Source organism: Scomber scombrus, chromosome 11 (assembly GCF_963691925.1).
Source record: "Scomber scombrus chromosome 11, fScoSco1.1, whole genome shotgun sequence".
Taxonomy (NCBI): Eukaryota; Metazoa; Chordata; class Actinopteri; order Scombriformes; family Scombridae; genus Scomber; species Scomber scombrus.
In genome coordinates, this window is record NC_084980.1 from 15098242 (window position 1) to 15116873 (window position 18632).

Here is an 18632-nt window from a genome sequence, read left to right on the forward strand (position 1 = left end):
TGCCATTCAGGTTCATTACGCAGCATGGCTGCTAAAACTATTCTGTAGCTTTTTGCAGTAATAGGCCAATCTTTCACGCTCTTTGGAGTATATGTATTTATGTTCTGGTCGGATAATTAAATGAATGAAAGTGATGGTTTAAAGAGATACTCCTTCAAAAAGTTTATTTCCAGCTGTTGCAAAGGTGAAGACAAGTATCACTTATGCCATGGAAGTGATCTCATCCAGTCCTATGATCATATTTTCATCTTCAGATGTATCTCTTAAATATGATGTTTTAGTATGTTTGAGCTGATAAAGTATCACTATTACATGTTTATGTATGTAAAATATGACTATTCCCTCTACCTGTGAAGGCGTCTATAGTAGCTGCAGTGCTCTGTTGTCTTCCTCTCCTTGCAGCTACCGTGATGGTGTACTCAGTCCCAGGCTCAAGGTCTGTCAGTATGGTGGAGGTTACATCTTTAGGCACTGTCAGCTGGAACAGGAAGAACAGGTAAACACAGACAAATCGGTGAAACTTCTGTACAAGCCACATTCAGCCATTCATACACGCATTAATACACTGATGGGGCAGCCATCGGGAGCAATTTGGGGTTCAGTGTCTTGACATGCAGATTGCAGGAGCCAGGTATAGAATCACTGATCTTCTGATTTGTGGACGACATGATCTTACTCCTCAGTATTATTATAATCCATTTAATGATCATCCGTCCTATTCTTTACCTCAGTAGTCACGCCGGAAGAAGATGTATAGGTGACTTTATAGTGGTCGATGGGGCCCTGGACCACGCCCCAAACCAGAGTGATGGTGTTGTCTGTAGAGGCCGTCACAGTTAGATCCATGGGCACATCCAGGTCTAACAGAGGAGAGACGGGATTTTAGTAAAAGCAAAATTGTAAGACAGAAACTCAAGGTAGACTAAAGCATGAACTTGTTCACATTATTACCCAGGAAAATGTGCTGCAGTGGTGTGAAAACATGGTGATGATTACCAATGACAATTTCAGATGACACTGATTTCATGGACCTTATTCAGTCATGACTAATGTCCTTTCCTGAGCTGCAAGGACATGTGTACACAGTGTGAGGGACATCACCCGGACTGCAACTAACTGTTTTCACTGTCAATTAATCTGGTGATCATTTTCTCAATGAATCGTTTGGTCTGAACAGTGTCGCAGAATAGAAGAATGTCTTGTTTTTGCCATCCAAAAACAAAAGATGTTTAATTAACAATCGCATAAAACAGAGAACATCAGCAAAAGAAAAATGGCAATACGGATGATGAAAATGTTTGGCTGATATGGGAAAAGTAGCATCAAAAAAGAGAAGATGAAATACAGGTGTCACATTTTTCAAATACATTTTGATATTGTGCTGTCCACTTCTGCTTTTTCTATTGTATACAAAGCAATCGCGTCATGCTGACTCTGACCATGAAATTCCTCCACTCTGCTAGAAAAGCAATAATGAATTCAAAAAGCTGTGATCTTTTAGTGTATCCGTAACTATCCCTGATCAAGTCCAGGTAGTGTAGTGCATGCCACATCTTCTTTAATATATTCATATAAAGGTATAAAGGTAATTGATGATTTACATTTATAGAAATTTGCTTCCAAATTTGTGTATCATAGCTGGTGATCATTTCATTCATCATTAGCTATTGCTTTATTCTTATCTACTGTAAATTGTATTATTTGGTGCAGCCCTGACATCAAAAGCACGACTCCTGCTGATTAAAATTTAACAGTGAGCTTCCAAGCAGTTCATTTCCAAAACGACCTCTCTATTAACATAATACACATTCTGTGTTTCATCTTTTGTCTTTGTTGTGTTTTTATGTTTGTTCTTATCTTTCCTGCAGCAATGACCGAACTTGCCCACTGGATCATCAATGTTTAATTTTCATCTAATCCTCTGCTGCACTGTTTGCCTGAACCTTCAGTTTGTTTGTTTTTTTTGGGGGGTGGAGGGAGAGACTGAGAGAAAAAAAAACGTAGTCATTGTTAATGGAGGTGATGCTTTCAGCTTTCAGCAACTCACACTTATACAGTAGTTACATGAACACTGCTGTGTGCCGGGCAGACAGGAGGTGCTGCCATGTTATTTAAAGCTATTTGAGAAGGATGTTGTAGATTCTCAAACTTCAAAGAGGCACAGAAACAGACAGAGAAAAGTGTGATAGACAGATCAAATTGAGGCATAATTTAGCAAAGTGCAAAATACCTCCAGCCATTAGAACAACTGCAACTGGAGGAAGAATGCGCTTGGCAGTCGACGCAATGGGAACGATTAGCAAAGCACCACTGTGCACTAATATTTCAAACAGAATGTTAAATGGGGTCTTTATTTTTCTTTCCGCCAAACAACCCAAAACACAATAAAAATTCAAATAGCAGATCAAGTACTGAGGTAAAGAGAGGGCCATTATTATAGCTTTAAAATGCTGTAATGGGAACTTTGACCCAAGCCAGTAATATAAAACAGCCACACACCTCCCTAAAAGATCACATCTTGCCAAAATCTGATTTGCTTAATTTAAAGCGGCTTTTAATGGCTGGACATGAGCACTGACCCTCAGCAGCAAATGTGAATAACATGTATAATAACAAATGGGCCAACAAGCCTGCTGTGATGCTGAGATTTCCAGTACAACGCTGCTGTGATTGACTTAGTGTGACTTACATGCATGAGTGGATCATTGGTTTTCTACAGCAAAGTATAAACAGTAATTCACTCACCCGTTCTGGCGTTCATAGTCGCTGGTGTGCTCTGGTTGCTGCCTCTCATGGCAGAAATGCCAATACCATATTCTGTGCCTGGCAGCAGGTCTGAGACAAAAATAGGAGACATAACCAGTTTCTAATTCAACACATATTGTAGCGATTGTAGAAACATCACACACTTGTTTTATATACTCTCTCTCACACAAAAAATGTATATCATTTAGACCGAGATTGTCATAACAGCTCAATTAGTTCTACATCGGTGATGAAGTCTCGGAAAATTTACATGTACATCGGCATGATTTCTAAAGAAATCTCCTTTTTTTTGTAAGCCGCATAATTGATGAGTTTCAAATCAATTCAGTGCATCCACAGCCAGTTTCTCAAGCCACAGAAGTGGAGATGAAGCGATACGTAATGACAAATGAGAAAGAGAGTGACAGATTATTAGTAGAGTGAGAGAAAATTAGAGTGACACAGAAGGAATGAGAGTGTTGACAGCATCGATTGCACTTGCTGAACAGTAACACAAGGACCTTTTGCTTCTATTCTTATGCTGGCCATGCCCTTTCCAGCACTATGGTCTTTCAAGAAAAAAAGAAAACTTCCCCGGTTAACCCCTCCTTCCTGACAACCTTTCAATATGCCTGCAGGACAACAAGCATTTCTACAGATACAATCAGTAGCCTGTCAACCATGTGTTAGCTCTGCAGATAATCCTGCCTTGTCAAACACACAGGCACTTCCCAGCTTCCTCAGTACACATTAGATGTACTGTGATAAAACTGGAAGCATCAGGAAAAACACTGCATTGAGCGAAACACTCCTCCAGATGCTGATGAAAAACACTGCAGCAAAAATGAGTATCACAACCGATGAGGGAATGGATGAACGAAGTAAAACAACACATCTGTCCTCCTCTCTTACCTGTGATAGTGGTCTTAGTTGTGGCTCCCTCATTTTTTGGTACGATGACTTTCTCATACTGATCTCCTGCTAAAGTGCTGTACACCACCTGGTAGGCATCCACCTACATATAAACATAATCACATATTTAAACATTTACTACACCAAACTGAAGGTACAATTTAAACATTTTCCTCTCCAAAATGAAAGAAATAAATATACTTAGATTATATCAGCTGCAAATACAATAAGTCTAAGGAGCTGCAAATTATACCCTGCAATGCTGATGTTTCACTGAATAATTTATCTATTTTGCATTGTTCCAGTATGCTATTTGGCTTCTGTTAATCATAAGAATTAATACTTTTGTAATGCTAACAGGCATTAAGACAGACTGGCTTCAAATGTCTGAATGTGTAGTAAGTGAGCCCTAGAGCAGTGATTAAAACTACATGATTTATTACATTTCTTTTCAGAGTAAACCACTTGCACCCAGGGAATGCATTCACTCCATTCCCGTCATTGGCATTTATCAAGCTAGAAAAAATGCACACCCACCTGTGTGTGATAATAAAGTACTCAAGACAACAAGACAGAGTTTAGAATAATACAAAGAACAAACATCTGCTTTAGGTAAAGTATGCAGGCAGGACTAAAGGAAAGGTGTATAAGGTCAAGAGATTAAATACACATTAGCTGCTGTTTTTACAAAAAGGATAATAATAAACATCTATTCAGTGATGGGGGATGCACCATCTTGTGCAAGCAATGTAATATCTGTAGGAAAGGATAATTATTTTAATGAATACAAAAAGATAAAACACAGAAAAAAACTGTGTTTTTCTTAAAAAGGAGACTCTCTTTCTGAGATGTTTAGCATGTATAGCTTCATATTGCTTACAGACTAGATTACAAAGGTAAAGGAAAATCTTTCTTAGATTTCGTAACTGTTCAAAGTACTAGATTAAGGGCCTGATTTATTAAGATCCCAAATAAATGGCAGGGCTACTAAATTATGTGTGCAGTGCAACATATTGCACGTTTGGTCATCTACTAAGAATAACAGCGCAAATGACAACAGGTGCAGACAGCAGTATTTAAATGAGGGTTTTGCGTGTCTTAATGGAGAGTTTGGACGAGCACAAACACCGCAAGTGCAAAATGATATTTGATCCCATGGAATTTGAAGTTCTAGTGGAAGAGGTTAAAAAATATATTGAGTTACAGCAAAAAAATATTACCAGAAACACTATATGGGAGAGTATTTGTGACAAAGTCAATGCTGTTAGTAAAACCAAAAATATTCCACTCCAAAAATACAAACACGGTTGGAAAAAATCTGTGCTGTGCGTATTCTGTCATTGTGCCCCGTCTCCTCCTCACCACAGTTACAGCAGTCATTTGTGCACAGCGTGCAGGCTGATAATACCTGCCCTTCAAAGGTATTATTTATAGACGCAGTTTCCATCAGAAAAAATTACCTCCAGGTTTGGTAAATCACAATGAGTGTGCTAAATTAACATATTTTTCCTCCCTATATTATGCACACTGCGGTTAAAATGCCCCATATTGCAAATTCATTATGGTAAACCTACTAAATGAAAAGCGCATATTATTTGGCACATTTGAAAGACGCAAGCCTCAGTGTGCCGCGTTAGTAGATTAGCATGCACATATTTTTTGCAGATGATGTCAAGCTTACACACATATAGAAAATCAGGCCCTTAGTGTTTTACTGGATCAGATTAAAAACATTGAATTATGAATCCCATTGTGGGACTAATAAATTAATATCTTATCTTATACCCTGCCTATTGATTGCTAATGCTATTAACTCAGGTCTAATTACCTCAGCCTCGCTGTTATCCCATTCGAGCTCCAGGGTGGTGGAGGTCTTGGATACCAGCCGCAGGTTCTTGGGGGCATCGATCTCTGAGAAGAACGATAAAGCTGACAATGTTGGGGACACTGAGACCAATTCTAAGAGATTGTGAACAAGCATACATCAGCAGTTTTAACATAATCATTAGATACAGATACAGCTAGTGCTGAACTGTTAATCGCTATAGCTGATCTGTATGTGAGATGATCATCATCATTGCTACACATGTCCATTATTCATTTTCTGTAACTTGGACTTTGTTTCATTATCTAGTTTCCAAGTTGACACTAAACAATATGGTAGTATTATCATTATTATTATTATTCATCAGCTAGAATATCATGTACCATAACAACTATTTCCCTTCATTTGAATAACCTCGACGTGGATATTTAGACATTATATATTCTAATCATTTTTAGTTGAAAGTATAATGTCATTTTGTGAAGTTCACCTGTTATTTGCCCTAAAACAAATCAGGATAATGTTTCACAAATCATGTACTTAAACTTTCTGGGAGTAAAAATGACCTTGAACAAAGGTTCAGTACCAATACAGATAAACTGCATGGTATACATTAGGCCATATGTTATTTTAAGAGGCAAGCACAAGATCACATGCACGGCAATATCACCACATCTGCTCGCTGTCAGTCCCTCACCGGTAATAAATTCAGTGGAAATAGATCCGCTCTCATTTCCTTTCCTCACACCACTCACTGTCACCTCGTAACGAGAGCCAGGACGCAGAACCTGTACAACAGAATAAACAGGCACAGTTAAGTCTATTTAATCTCTCTTTGTGGTTTGTTTTTTATCTCCATACACAGACAGTCAGAGTCTAAGATTAGATCATTTAACAGGCATGACAAGCATAGACAGATACACACACGTTAGTAGCACAGGTGCCAGTGTCAACCCCAAGATAAATGGTTTAACATGTGAGAACAGGGCTTCTTCTGTCCCCCGATGGCAGGTGAGTCCAGATATTGTGACTGTAGGATCAGATCTGTGACCTCGCTCCATGATAAATTACACTGCCCCACTCACCTGCAGGGAATACTGGCTGAGTGTGGGCTGGAGGCGGAAGGTGGTCCTTGGCCCCTCTCCTCCCACAAGGCCATAACGCAGCACAATCTGATCAATCTTTGCTTTTGGTGGAGTCCACTCTACAAACGCCACAGTGTCTGACACATCCCGCACAATCAGCTGAGTAGGTCCATCAATCACTGCAAAACAAAGATACTGTTGGTATTTTTACACTCCTTTTTGACAAGGTCGGGTATTTTTGTTCCCAACTTAATATCTGATATTTGAATTGATACCAACTTATTTTCATCATCATTAACAGATTAATCAGCTGGTGATTGTCTCAAGTATTTGTTTCGTCTATAAAATGTAGTGATAAATAACAATTTCCTTGAGCACAAGGTGATGTCATCAAATTATTGTTTTGTCTGACCATCACCCCAAAAGGCAAGGCAAGGCAGATTTATTTATATAGCTCATTTCATACACATGGGCAACTCAATGTACTTGAGTGTAAAACAAAATATCTGATTGATTAAACAGTAAAAATTGGAAACATTAAAACATACATTAAAACATACAATTAAAAAAACAAACAATTATAATTAAAAAGAAAACATATATACAGACAAAGAAAAAAAGGAAAGAAAGAAAGAAAGAAAGAAAGAAAGAAAGAAAGAAAGAAAGAAAGAAAGAAAGAAAGAAAGAAAGAAAGAAAGAAAGAAAGAAAGAAAGAAAGAAAGAAAGAAAGAAAGAAAGAAAGAAAGAAAGAAAGAAAGAAAACAAAAAGCTAGACTAAAAATAATTCAAACTGGTGTGGCAGAGTTTTGTTTTCTTTGTCATTTTCTCATGAGCACTTCAGATTTATCCTGTGACCCACTGGAGGGGTACTCGACCCCCATGTTGGGAATCAGATAATGAAAAGGAAGCTGCTAGTTCCTATAGTTTGGAATAGACCTTGAGAATAACATTTGCTGTTTTTGCCTGAAAGATTACTTATATCTAAATAAGTATCTACATTTTTGCCAATTATTTTTCTTTTACAAACCCTTTTGTTCATTTAACAAAAGCAATCACATTTATTCAATATTACCTGTTGTCTAAACATGTAAAAAATTGGCCTGAGCCAAATTCTGCCTGAAAAATAAAAAAAATGAAATAAAAATCATAGAAAAAGTACACAAAATTCATAATTTGATGCAAACTTTGGGCTTGAACACATTTCAATCAGCTTCAAAAACATTTTGATCTTCTATGTATCCACAATGAAGTAAAGATGCAAATCTTCAAATGAAAGGATGAGAGTATAACACTCAGCTTCATGTTTTTGCTGCAGTAGGTGTGGATTTGTTATCAGGAAATGCTGTTCCCTGACAGCCAAGCATTTAAAACTTATCAGACCTGACACACAGTGAGACAATAAGCTTTATCTGTGCAAGGTGTAAAACATGATTCTCGATTAAAGTCTAGCCATGCTGATTGGAAAACAACTCTTATTAGGTATGAAGAGCTGAAAACACATCAGGCGTGATGGAAAAAAAAAATTTGAATGTTTGACACAAGAGGAATCTGTTAAACATTAACTCTGCATATTCTCATTGTTAAAGCATCAATTCTAATATAAAGATTTCAGTCAAGGTAATGAGGTGTTACAAAATGTGATAATTAGCACATTTAACATTAACTTGTTAATTACATCTTTCCACAAAAGCTATGGTTTGACATCTGTTGGTTTAACAGATGTCTGTGAAAATGCAGGTGCAACACTTTACTTAATGAATCCTATAGTAGCTAAAGAGGCCTGATAGCTACAACTTAATGACAAGAATGCAAAGTCTATGAAAAGACTTTATTCTCAGCTTAAGATTGTAAAAGGTGACAAACATGTAATGTGGAGGAATCAAACAAGCTAGGACTTAACACAATGGTTTGTAGATCATGGATGTTAATGGAAAGCACCATACTGTGCTGTGATAGCACAATTATTCACTATTACAGTGGGAACAGATGTGAATGAAATATTTCACACGTTGAGCAACAGAGAACCATACTCTCCTCTGAAGTCTCTCTTTAAGCTTTTAAGATCTGAGTCCCAGACTCCGGCTTGACATATTGCAGGTCCAACACTGATCCATGATGTATTAGAAATTGGCCCCTTGGGTCTCGTCCTAGAAAACAGCCTAAGGAAGACCGCTGCTGAGAACCAGTTCCCACATCAGCTGTCCTCTCCCTCTGGTTTTCCTCTGACTCCTCACTGCGCTCCCTCCGTCTCCAAGGAAGGATAAATCTTTGTTATAAATAATTGAGTAACTTCAAATTTGTCTTTTCCTCTTTCTTTATCCAATAAGGTGTTCTGCAGTGGGCCACCGTGAATCATTAATGAGGGAGGGCCATGAATTATTAATCGATACTTAATTACAACCCACAAAAGGAAGAAAGACTTGACAAGAAATTGATGGTGTTTTGACGGCAGACATTAGAGTCTGAATTGCTATGGATGAGTTTTGAATTGGATCTATTACAGCTGTCTAAGTAATGTCAGATAGGTGAGGAGTGGGGGCAATACCTCTGCGAGGTTTACGTCAGGGACATAAATGGTGGCAGACCAACAAGGTGACACTCGCTGCTTATTCTCTGTGTTTAGCTGTGTGTGTGTGTGTGTGTATGTCCTGAAAGTGCAGGCAATACTATACAACACGATTTGATTAATTAACAGATAATTAACATAATTATGTAAATTGATTCATCATTTAAGTAATTTATCATGCAAATATATCACACATCTGTTTCTTGTAGCTTCTCAAATATGAGGACTGACTGTTTTTTTTAGTTTTGACAGTTGATTGAACCAAAACATACAACTACAATATATTACATTGGGCTCAATCAACAGATTAATTGACAGTGAAAACATCTGTTGGTTGAACCATGGTTACATTTATTATAAATGGTATGGTATTGTATGTATTGTATTGTAATGTGTAGAGTATGTTTAAACATTAGTGACTGGCTGAAGGATTCAAATCAAGTAAACTGTACTGTAAACTGTCCTTCCTCCAAAGGCCTTCCAGGTATAACTTATCTTAATGTTGTATTTTGGCAAAACCATAATAGTAAAGGACATTTCTGATGTGTCTTTGTATTCATGAGTTGTATAGACAAGTAAGAGTGTAAACACTGTATATTACTATGGGAATGAAGAGGGTTTTGTATAAAAATAGGTACTGTATATTTATCAAAGAATTCTAATCTGAATCTACACTCCAATTACAATTAGACAGAGATGTGATTTATATCTTAATGTCACTTCTTATCTTCAGTTTTGCACCTTTCACTCACATGTTGAGACAATAGCAGTGACCGGCTGGCTTCGTCCTTGGTCACGGAGCGCCACCAGATTAACTGTGTACTCCTCTCCTGGCCTCAGACCAGTTTGCACAAAGGAGGTGATGGTGCTGGGCAGTTGTGCAGTCATTCCTCCATCATTGTCCTGGAAAAAAAAGAGACAGCTTATATGTGCTGAGTTGAAAAGAGATTGTTGCACATTGTTTGCATATTTTGAGTAAATGTCAGCTACTTTGTGGCACAAACTTGTCACAATGGAGATAAAGAATCTGGCAGATCAAAGACCATCTTTACCACTAAGACATAAACAGTGGTTCATGCAGCTAATTTCTGTGCAATTGATTTTCTGTATTGTAAAGCTGAGGACTTCTCTCTTCCAATCCTTTGTAAACTTTTGGATAGTTTAGCACATAAAACTCCCTGTTATTTGGCAAATATGGGTATGCATGCTTCAGTGATATTTCTCAGGCCAAATTCTGCAGAGACAGCACTCTGTACACTCCCAAAGGCATGTCACTCATCCATATGGAGCCCCTGCTATTCCCAGCTGTTGTAAGAGAGTGAGTGTTGCACATGTACCTCAGACAGATGTTACACCTACTGCGGCTCCAAGATCCCCCAAAGCCTGTACTATGAAGGCTCACATTAAAAGAGAACATACGACAGCTTGCCCCTTTCCTGAATCAAAACTGTAATTAGAGATGTAATTCATTTAATCACCTCAACTAAATACACACAGCGGTGATGATCTCAGTAATAATACAGTTAAATGAAGGTAATTTTAAATTATACCAAATGAATCACCATAATAGTATAACACATTCCCATCTCCTGTGTCATTTTGCCCATAATTAGTCATCATTCTGTCAGCTGACAAGGTCACATAGCAGAGGACTGACAAAAGAGAGTTGTGTTTTATTACTTAAATTTCATTGAGTCAAAATGTGATAAAGATGTATTATGATTATTTGATTGCTCATTTATAAGTTTTGGTTACTTACTAGAGTAACTGGGTTTTCCCACATTTTACAAGTACAAGAAAGATTTTTTGCAACATCTATCAAAACATTTACAATAATCAATATTCTAATAACTACAGAACACTACAAAAATGCAGACACGAGATTTGTTTTCCCTTTTAGTCTCCAAATTAATCATCTAAAACAACAAATTAATACGTAAATTAAACTTTAATGGTGTTCAGTTAGAAAGCTTGTTCCATCAATATATGTTAAGCACATTACCGAAACAGAGAATGAGAACAACTGGCAAGAACACCAGTTTAATTCTAATTGATTTTATTTTATTTTTTAAAGTTCTGAAAACATTTAACAGTATCCATAAAGCTTATTTCTCCAGAGGGAGACCTCTGGATAATTCAGGGACATTGTTTCTGGAAAGAGTTTTTATTTTATTTTAATGTATTTTCAATGCTGTGAGCACCACAAACAACATTACATTCTCTGCTATGTATTAGGGTGGGAGCAGAAAACCTGTGCAATTACAACGTGGCTAGATAGTCTTAGGGGTAAGTGAAAAAATATGTTTTTGTAATTTAGAGGAACTGACCATTAACATTTTTAAACATGTATTACAATGTGCATGTATTACAAGCTGTTTAGAATACACATGGCTCTCCTCTCACTTAATCACCAGATTTCTTAAACAACATGCAGCTTCTGAGACTCAAATGAGCCAATCTCACACACACAAGACTGATTTTAAGTTGTCCATGGAAACTGCCTGCCTGGCGCTGTTTACCCAAGCGTGAAGCAATCAGTCTCAAAGACCCTGTTTACACCTGGCATTAACATGCGTCTCAGGTGATCGGATAACAAGCAGACAGGGCTAAATGACCACCAAGATGCATTGTGATCCGATCACCTACAACTACTTGCCGAGGGTGTTCTGGGACGCATTTAACCACACATCTTTTCAAGTGTAACCACTAATGTGTCCCGATGGACAGGAAAATATGTCAATACATGTCAATGCAAGACACTGGTTGTTTTGGTAAAAGCGCAACATTTGATGTGTATTGTTGCAGTAATCTGAACAGTTGGAATAGCCCATGCATGTGTATTAGATCTTGAATAATTTGTATTAGCTCTTAGCTCTTTAGCCCGCACTAAAAACAAACACTTGTCTGATGTGATAACTGTGCATGGGGCCCTTTGACCTTCTAGCAGAAGTGAAGCAAGCAGCAATGAAATCTAGACACAAATAGTCAGCTCAAGATGCATAACAGAGACAGGTGTTAATGAGATACCTCAGAATTGTTATGCGTGTGCAAATATTTCTCTGTTGCGTGAATGTTATTATGTAAGGAAGCTTGCCTAACAGTCAACAAAATGTTGTTTGGTTCTGTTTGTTTAATACAATATAGTATAATATTAGTACAGTTCTACTCGTAGTTGTACTGACCAACTGTTTTAGCTTGTGGATTTATCATGAAAAGCCCAAAATTAAACATATTAGAGGGTGTAATAGGTATGTGTTCCAAAACACTGGCAGTGTGGAATTTCATTGGATTGTCAGATATCCACTGTGGCTTTTGCTAACAGTGTTAACAGCAGGTCTTGAAGCTCACCCTCCCTCTCTCACTCTCAGTTCTGTATTTGTTCGCATAGGCCAAAGCTTTCATGCCTACTTTCATTACGAGATTGTCAAAATTCAAAATCCCCATTGCTGGATTAAATCCACAGGGGGCGGGACTGCCAACTCATAATATGATTTCCCCTGCGGCTGGAGAGAGAAAGGGAAAGCGAGGAAAGACAGGGGGAGGAACACTTACAGGAAGCGATGGAGAGAGGAGGGGAAGAGAGAGAGAGAGAGGTGAAGGAGAAACAAAAAGATGGAGGGTACCTTCAGGGATAGAGAGGAGTAGGTTGGGGATTTGATGGAGGTGGAAAGTAAAAACTGAGAGGATAGAATGAAAGGCTGGGGTGAATGGATGTTGCTTAAAGAAAAGAGACAGCAGACAGAAAACGGCAGACGTAGAGAAAAAGATGAAGGGAGAGCTAAAAGCAATAAAATGAAATTAGGAGACTCACAGCCTTTTTTCATTCAGAAACTTTCTATCCTTAAAAGGGTTTGAAACAAATACAAAAAAGCATCTTAACATCAGATTTAGGCCTCGGGGTCTGGTCAGACCAAAGGATATCTCCCCCAGAGAACACCTTAAAGGAGAAAACCAATTACTGTGAGAGGGCAAGAGATTAGAGTGCCTAGAGTACCTGAGTTTACAGCGGGAATTAGAAAGAGAAAGGTTTTTGCTTTATGGCTTTGAACCACGGCTTTGGTTTTATAAAGGGTTATTCTCAAAAAGGGTTTAATGGCTCATCCACCTAATAGCCAATAAGCTTAAGACAATCCACTTGTCTAATTTGATATGGGCCTCAAGCTGAGCAAACCCTCTTAGTTAACTTCCTGTCTCTGCACAGACATTCAAAGTCACTGAGAATTTGGCATTAGCGAGATTTGAAAATATTTATTTTCAATTAAGAATATTTTGTTCAGTTATTTGCTGATAATTAATTAAAGCCACTATTAGCCAGTGTTTTCTTCTTCTGTTCAGCTCCTCATTTTTGTTTTTCTTACACCCATAAAGATAACGCACATGTCTCACAACACTCAAAGTCTTAAATTGGCACTGACAGTGAACACATACACTGAGTGATCACACAGCTTTGACTCTACCTTGGGGATGAAGCTGATCTCCCATCCATCGAAAGAATAGAAAAATGGTTGCCAACGGACCTCCACTGACGTCTCTGTGATGGATTTGAAGACTAAACCATCAGGATTGGAGAGGTCTGGAGAGAAAGGCAGAGACGTATTATTGTTCTTCACTGACCCACACAGCCCATAAATCACTACTCCATCTCATGCTGAAGGTGTCGGATGCTGAACTTTTTCTTATACGTTTATATTTCTGTTCTGTTGCTTCTGTGTCGGTGCATTGTTTTTTAATCAAAAGGTGCTGTTTGTTTAAAAAGATAACCTTCTGCCTCATGAAAAATTATTGAACAACAGGCAGTTTTTTCCCGCTTGCATATGCAATGATTTAACAGTATTGATTATAGTTATACATAAACCCCTTGAAAGATCAAATAACCGTAACCAAGTGCTAAATGCAGATGTTCTCATAAATCTGACTGGATAATTAAATCCAACATTTCATAACTAAGTTTTGCACAGACAAATAAACAAATAAAATGGTGGCATCAAATTTAATTAGCCTCAATTGACTTTAATACTCCAAACACTGAAATTAAATTCCCTTATCTGTGAAATAGATCATTTCACAGCCAAGGCTGCACTAATGCTAACATACTGTATGTAGCCACCCATCACCTGATGTACATCAGCTGATACAATTTTCTGTCCGCCATTACTTAGTAAGGGGCTGAGTGAGTTTCCATAGTTCTGATGAGAATGGAGTAATGACCTAGCATTAACATCAGCCAGAAGTTAGACATTTAGAGGGTGTTCACGCATGCATTTCTGTGCGTTTGTATATGGGTATTTGAGTGTGAGTGACACTAAGCAGGTGTTACAGATAAGAATCACAACCAGTTGGTGCCAAGAAGCAGGTGGTATTCTCATTCTATTGACCTCGAGAAACATCTCAGATTGAACAGAAAAAAAGTGAGAGACAATGTGTGTGTGTGCATCTGCATGGATGAATGTGTGACACATGTTATAAAATTGTAAACTGAGGTATAAAATTCATATTATGTTAGTCATGGACCAAAAATGGATGCAATGAAATGTCAGAGAACTTCCCATGGGAAGATTCTGTCAAAACAACCCACAGGACAACACTTACAGGTTGAAATAGTAATGCTGGCAGGGACGCTGATAGTGCTGTTAATAACAGCAAACACATTGATGTTGTACTCCATGCCTGCTTCCAGGCCTGTGATAGTGCAGGTGGTAGTATTCCCTGGAATCCTTATTTCTAGTTGTACACCTTACAGAGAGAGAGAGTGACAGGTAAAAAGATATACAGATACATGGATGCCCTTCTTTTATTCCAAGACATTTTCAATCAACTGAAACTGAAATTACAACATCCCTGCTATCTCTGTACCTACCTCCAGGGCTGCTTGGTGTGTAGGTTACTAAGAAATCTGTCAGCACCACTGATCCCTCCCACTCCAGGGTAATTGTTCGATCCGTCACCCCTCGTATCTTCAGGTTCATGGCAGGTGCCACTGTTACGGTGAAAAAAGTGCATAATGTTTAATAAAACTGTTATAAAAATTGTTTTTTTGGAGTTAGGGTTAGGGTTAGTTTTTATAATATTTAACTGCAATGCCAGCATTGTAGTAACTGGCTAGCAAATTGCAAGTATTACTATGTTAAGCAAATGTTTGCAACTCCTGTTGCCAACAGGTTAAGATGGTTTTTTTGTTTTAATTGAAACTACCCAAATACCCAAAGCCCAAGTCAAAATCTTGTGCCTGTGCACTTGTAGATAGTGTTATGTGGCCTTCTGCAATCTGCATTTTGAGTATATCTCAGATTTGAGCGGACTGCTTTCTGTATGTGCATTCCAGTCTGTAAAAGAAGCTGCTTGTGACAACAAGAGGCTGAGTGTTAACATGAGAGGGAAAAGCACAGTCATTCATTTGGGCTGAAGTGGAGATAGTGAAGTCAAGCCATAAACCTAAGAGGTGCTTCTGAATGTAAATGTGGATGCATAAAGAAGAGTGTTTACAGCTCCCTCTGCCAAAAACATGAGGAGGGGGAGGAGGAAGGGGAAGAGGAGACAGGTAAAGGACATAAAAGAGGATAAGAAAAGACGATATGTACAAACAGTTTGAGTTGGAGAAACTACGAACAGGATGCATCGTCAAGATGCGGAAGAGAACAGGAGAAGAAAAACTCACGAGATGTTGAGGAGACTAAATTTCTAAGATAGACAGAGCGTTAAATGAGAGGCAGCGAATAAGGGAAGTAGAAGAAACAGGGAAGGGAAGCAAGAAAGGCAGAGGGTAAAGGAGCAGTGAGTGTGATGGTGTGATAAACAACCTCTCATCCTCAACATCTCTACATCCTGTGATACAGGACTCTACGGCATAGCACTGAGTCCTCCTTAGGGATTCTGTGGACACTTTGTTTCAGCTTCCTCACACACTTGACAGATGGGTGCATGCTGTACAGTATCTTGCTCAGTTTAATACAGTGTACCTGCAATGAGGACAACTCCTGCAGCATTCACTTCACTAGCTTTATTTCATCAGTCAGATGGAGCATCATCAAGTATATGAAGGAAACAACAAAAAGTTATGGAAAAAAGATGGAGCACTAATCCATGGGACAAAAGAAGAATGATTGAATGGGGTCATGCAGGAGGTTGAAAAGACAATTTGCTTGAAAGTAAAGACACCTATTCCTATAGAAAATGAAGGAGAGACTCTCAAGTGAGCACTTTGGAAAAGGATGATGTGAGAAATTAGTCAACAATTTTAAAGTTTAAAATGTTCAACATTCAGCTCAAGATACAGCATTGTTGTCACATAAAAGGTCATCAACAACCAGTTAATTTTAATGCAGATATGAAACTGTCATCCAGGACAAGTGCAATCTGACATCTATCAACATTTATCAAATGCAGTTTATCAAGACCCTGTTCAACCATTGTAAATTGGGTACATTTTCAACTTCAACAGCAGTTTTCATTTTCCAACTTGATCTCATTGTTCTTCTCTCTTATTGTTATTTCACTTGAAGCCTGTTTTGCTTTGGGGCATCTAAGGATGACAAAGAAAATTCAAAGATCTTCACATTTGTACCTTGATTCACCAAACATGCGCTGTATGAGGAGAACATTAGATCAATCTACATAAATATACTACAATGAATCCTGGTAACATCACTAGGGAACTAACTCAACTGCTCAATGTTTTTGTCTTCTTGATTTCTGGAAAATTGTGAAACCTATTTTAAGGTATATCCTTCCCCAGGTTTGTTTCAAGGGCAGCTTTCTGAAGGTCATTCAAGAATTTCGCCTGGAGTCTTAAAGTCTCATTAGTTCTAATCAGTATTCTCTCAGATACGGCAGTATCTACTAAACTAAAACCTTGATGGTAAACCTCTAGCTGACATCAGAGGTCAGTACATCATCAGGGGACAAGTTTACCTTCAGGGTACTTTGTATAATGGCATGGAAAATGTTAAATGCCTAAATGAAAACAAATCACAAATAAAGTGAAATACAACTAATTTGTTCCTTAAATACATAATTGATTTAAGAACATCTGTGACATTTCTCTCTTAGGTAAAAATTGCATTTACATGTGGACCACACCTGTTGTACACGTCAAATAGATAATCTCTGCTTTTCTTGACTTGGGAAACACTTTTTTGACTTCTTGACTTTTTGACTTCTCATCTGAATTCATTTTGAGTTTAAAAATGATACCAAAATTAACCAAAGAAAATCATATATAAATAAGACAAATTTAATGCAGAATTTTTATTCGGTTCACCATATTTTCATCATCATGGCTGTCAATTTACCAAAAGGCTTTTTCAGTAGTTTCGAGGAAGCTTCTCTCACGCTGACCATGATCATCTTGTGTTGCTGCTGACAGTGTAATATCACCTGTGGTCTATAATATTCTCTGTGACTGTCACATCCCTTGACCACCTCCCATCATGGAGTCCTTTGCTTTAAAAAACATTTTTTGGAATGAACTGTAACTGTGCTCGGTCCCAAAGCTGTGATTGGACGGCCAATTGTTTTAGATTCTGGCATGAAAAGTGTGTCACTGGCGCGCAGGTGGTCGAGTGGTTAAGAGCGCATGCCATGTATGCAGCGGACCCCGGTTCGAGTCCCTGCCGGTGGACCTTTCTGCATGTCACACCCTCCTCTGTCCCGTAATTTCCCGTCTCTCTACTTTCAAATAAAGGCGTCTATGCTAGAAAAAATCTTAAAAAAGAAGAAAGTGTGTCACTATCTCAAAAAATAAAACTCCATATCCTCATAAAAACTTTGTATTTAGTACTGGCACCTCTCTGCTGCTCTCTGCCGGACAACCCTGAAATGCAATACTCTTTTTCACTTAGTTTTGTGTTTTGATTCACAATGAAAAACAATTAATTGAGTTATTGAAGATCGCAGATGAAAAAATCTAATATCACAATAAATGCACACATAAAAATAAGATACAAATGAAAAAGGATTATTTCTGTATTTGACTTTATTTCTATGTCTGATTTGTTTTAACTTAAGGCATTTAAAATCTTCTATATAACGGCAGATTTCTTGTTACTTTGCTTAACTGACAAAACTGAAACTGACATTTTATTTTTGGGTTTGTAATAGGGAACATCTGTACTAGTCCGTCATGTTCCTCCCAATGGAGTGCTATGCAGGCGGAAAAAGAGTTGGCCTCAGCCTGGTTCCATCGACCTAGGCAATAGAAATAGGATTTGTGCGAATCCGCTAGCAGCAGAGGCAAGGCACACAAGAGATTTCTCAGGTGCCAAGGCGGAGCCTCATAGGGTAAACCAAAAGCGAAGCCCGCAAGAGGTCTACACACATACTCACAGAACTGGAGTTACTATTTCACTTTGCTTAAACACTGCACAACAATGCAATGGTTTTGGGGCCAATCAAGTAGGAATGCTATATTTTTCACCAGGTCAGAAAAAGTAGGCTGTAAGTTAAGCTAAAGTGTGGTCAAAAAGGTGTTCAGTCAGTCCACATTACCTGTTATAGCTTTTGT

At 38.1% G+C, this 18632-nt stretch overlaps 2 protein-coding genes across 2 annotated transcripts in view; both read right to left on the reverse strand.

Moving 5' to 3' along the window:
* eif2b3 (eukaryotic translation initiation factor 2B, subunit 3 gamma) overlaps positions 1 to 18632 on the reverse strand; it is a 449880-nt gene that overhangs the window by 275512 nt on the left and 155736 nt on the right. The window lies entirely within an intron of this gene.
* tnr (tenascin R (restrictin, janusin)) overlaps positions 1 to 18632 on the reverse strand; it is a 73563-nt gene that overhangs the window by 45707 nt on the left and 9224 nt on the right. The window contains exons 7-17 of the mRNA XM_062429255.1: positions 14991 to 15110; positions 14723 to 14866; positions 13591 to 13706; positions 9886 to 10036; positions 6568 to 6746; positions 6180 to 6270; positions 5486 to 5586; positions 3658 to 3760; positions 2746 to 2835; positions 727 to 860; positions 349 to 478 (exon numbers count right to left, since the gene is read on the reverse strand). Of these exons, the coding sequence (XP_062285239.1) occupies positions 349 to 478; positions 727 to 860; positions 2746 to 2835; positions 3658 to 3760; positions 5486 to 5586; positions 6180 to 6270; positions 6568 to 6746; positions 9886 to 10036; positions 13591 to 13706; positions 14723 to 14866; positions 14991 to 15110 (1359 nt within the window). The remainder of the gene's footprint in view (positions 1 to 348; positions 479 to 726; positions 861 to 2745; positions 2836 to 3657; positions 3761 to 5485; positions 5587 to 6179; positions 6271 to 6567; positions 6747 to 9885; positions 10037 to 13590; positions 13707 to 14722; positions 14867 to 14990; positions 15111 to 18632) is intronic.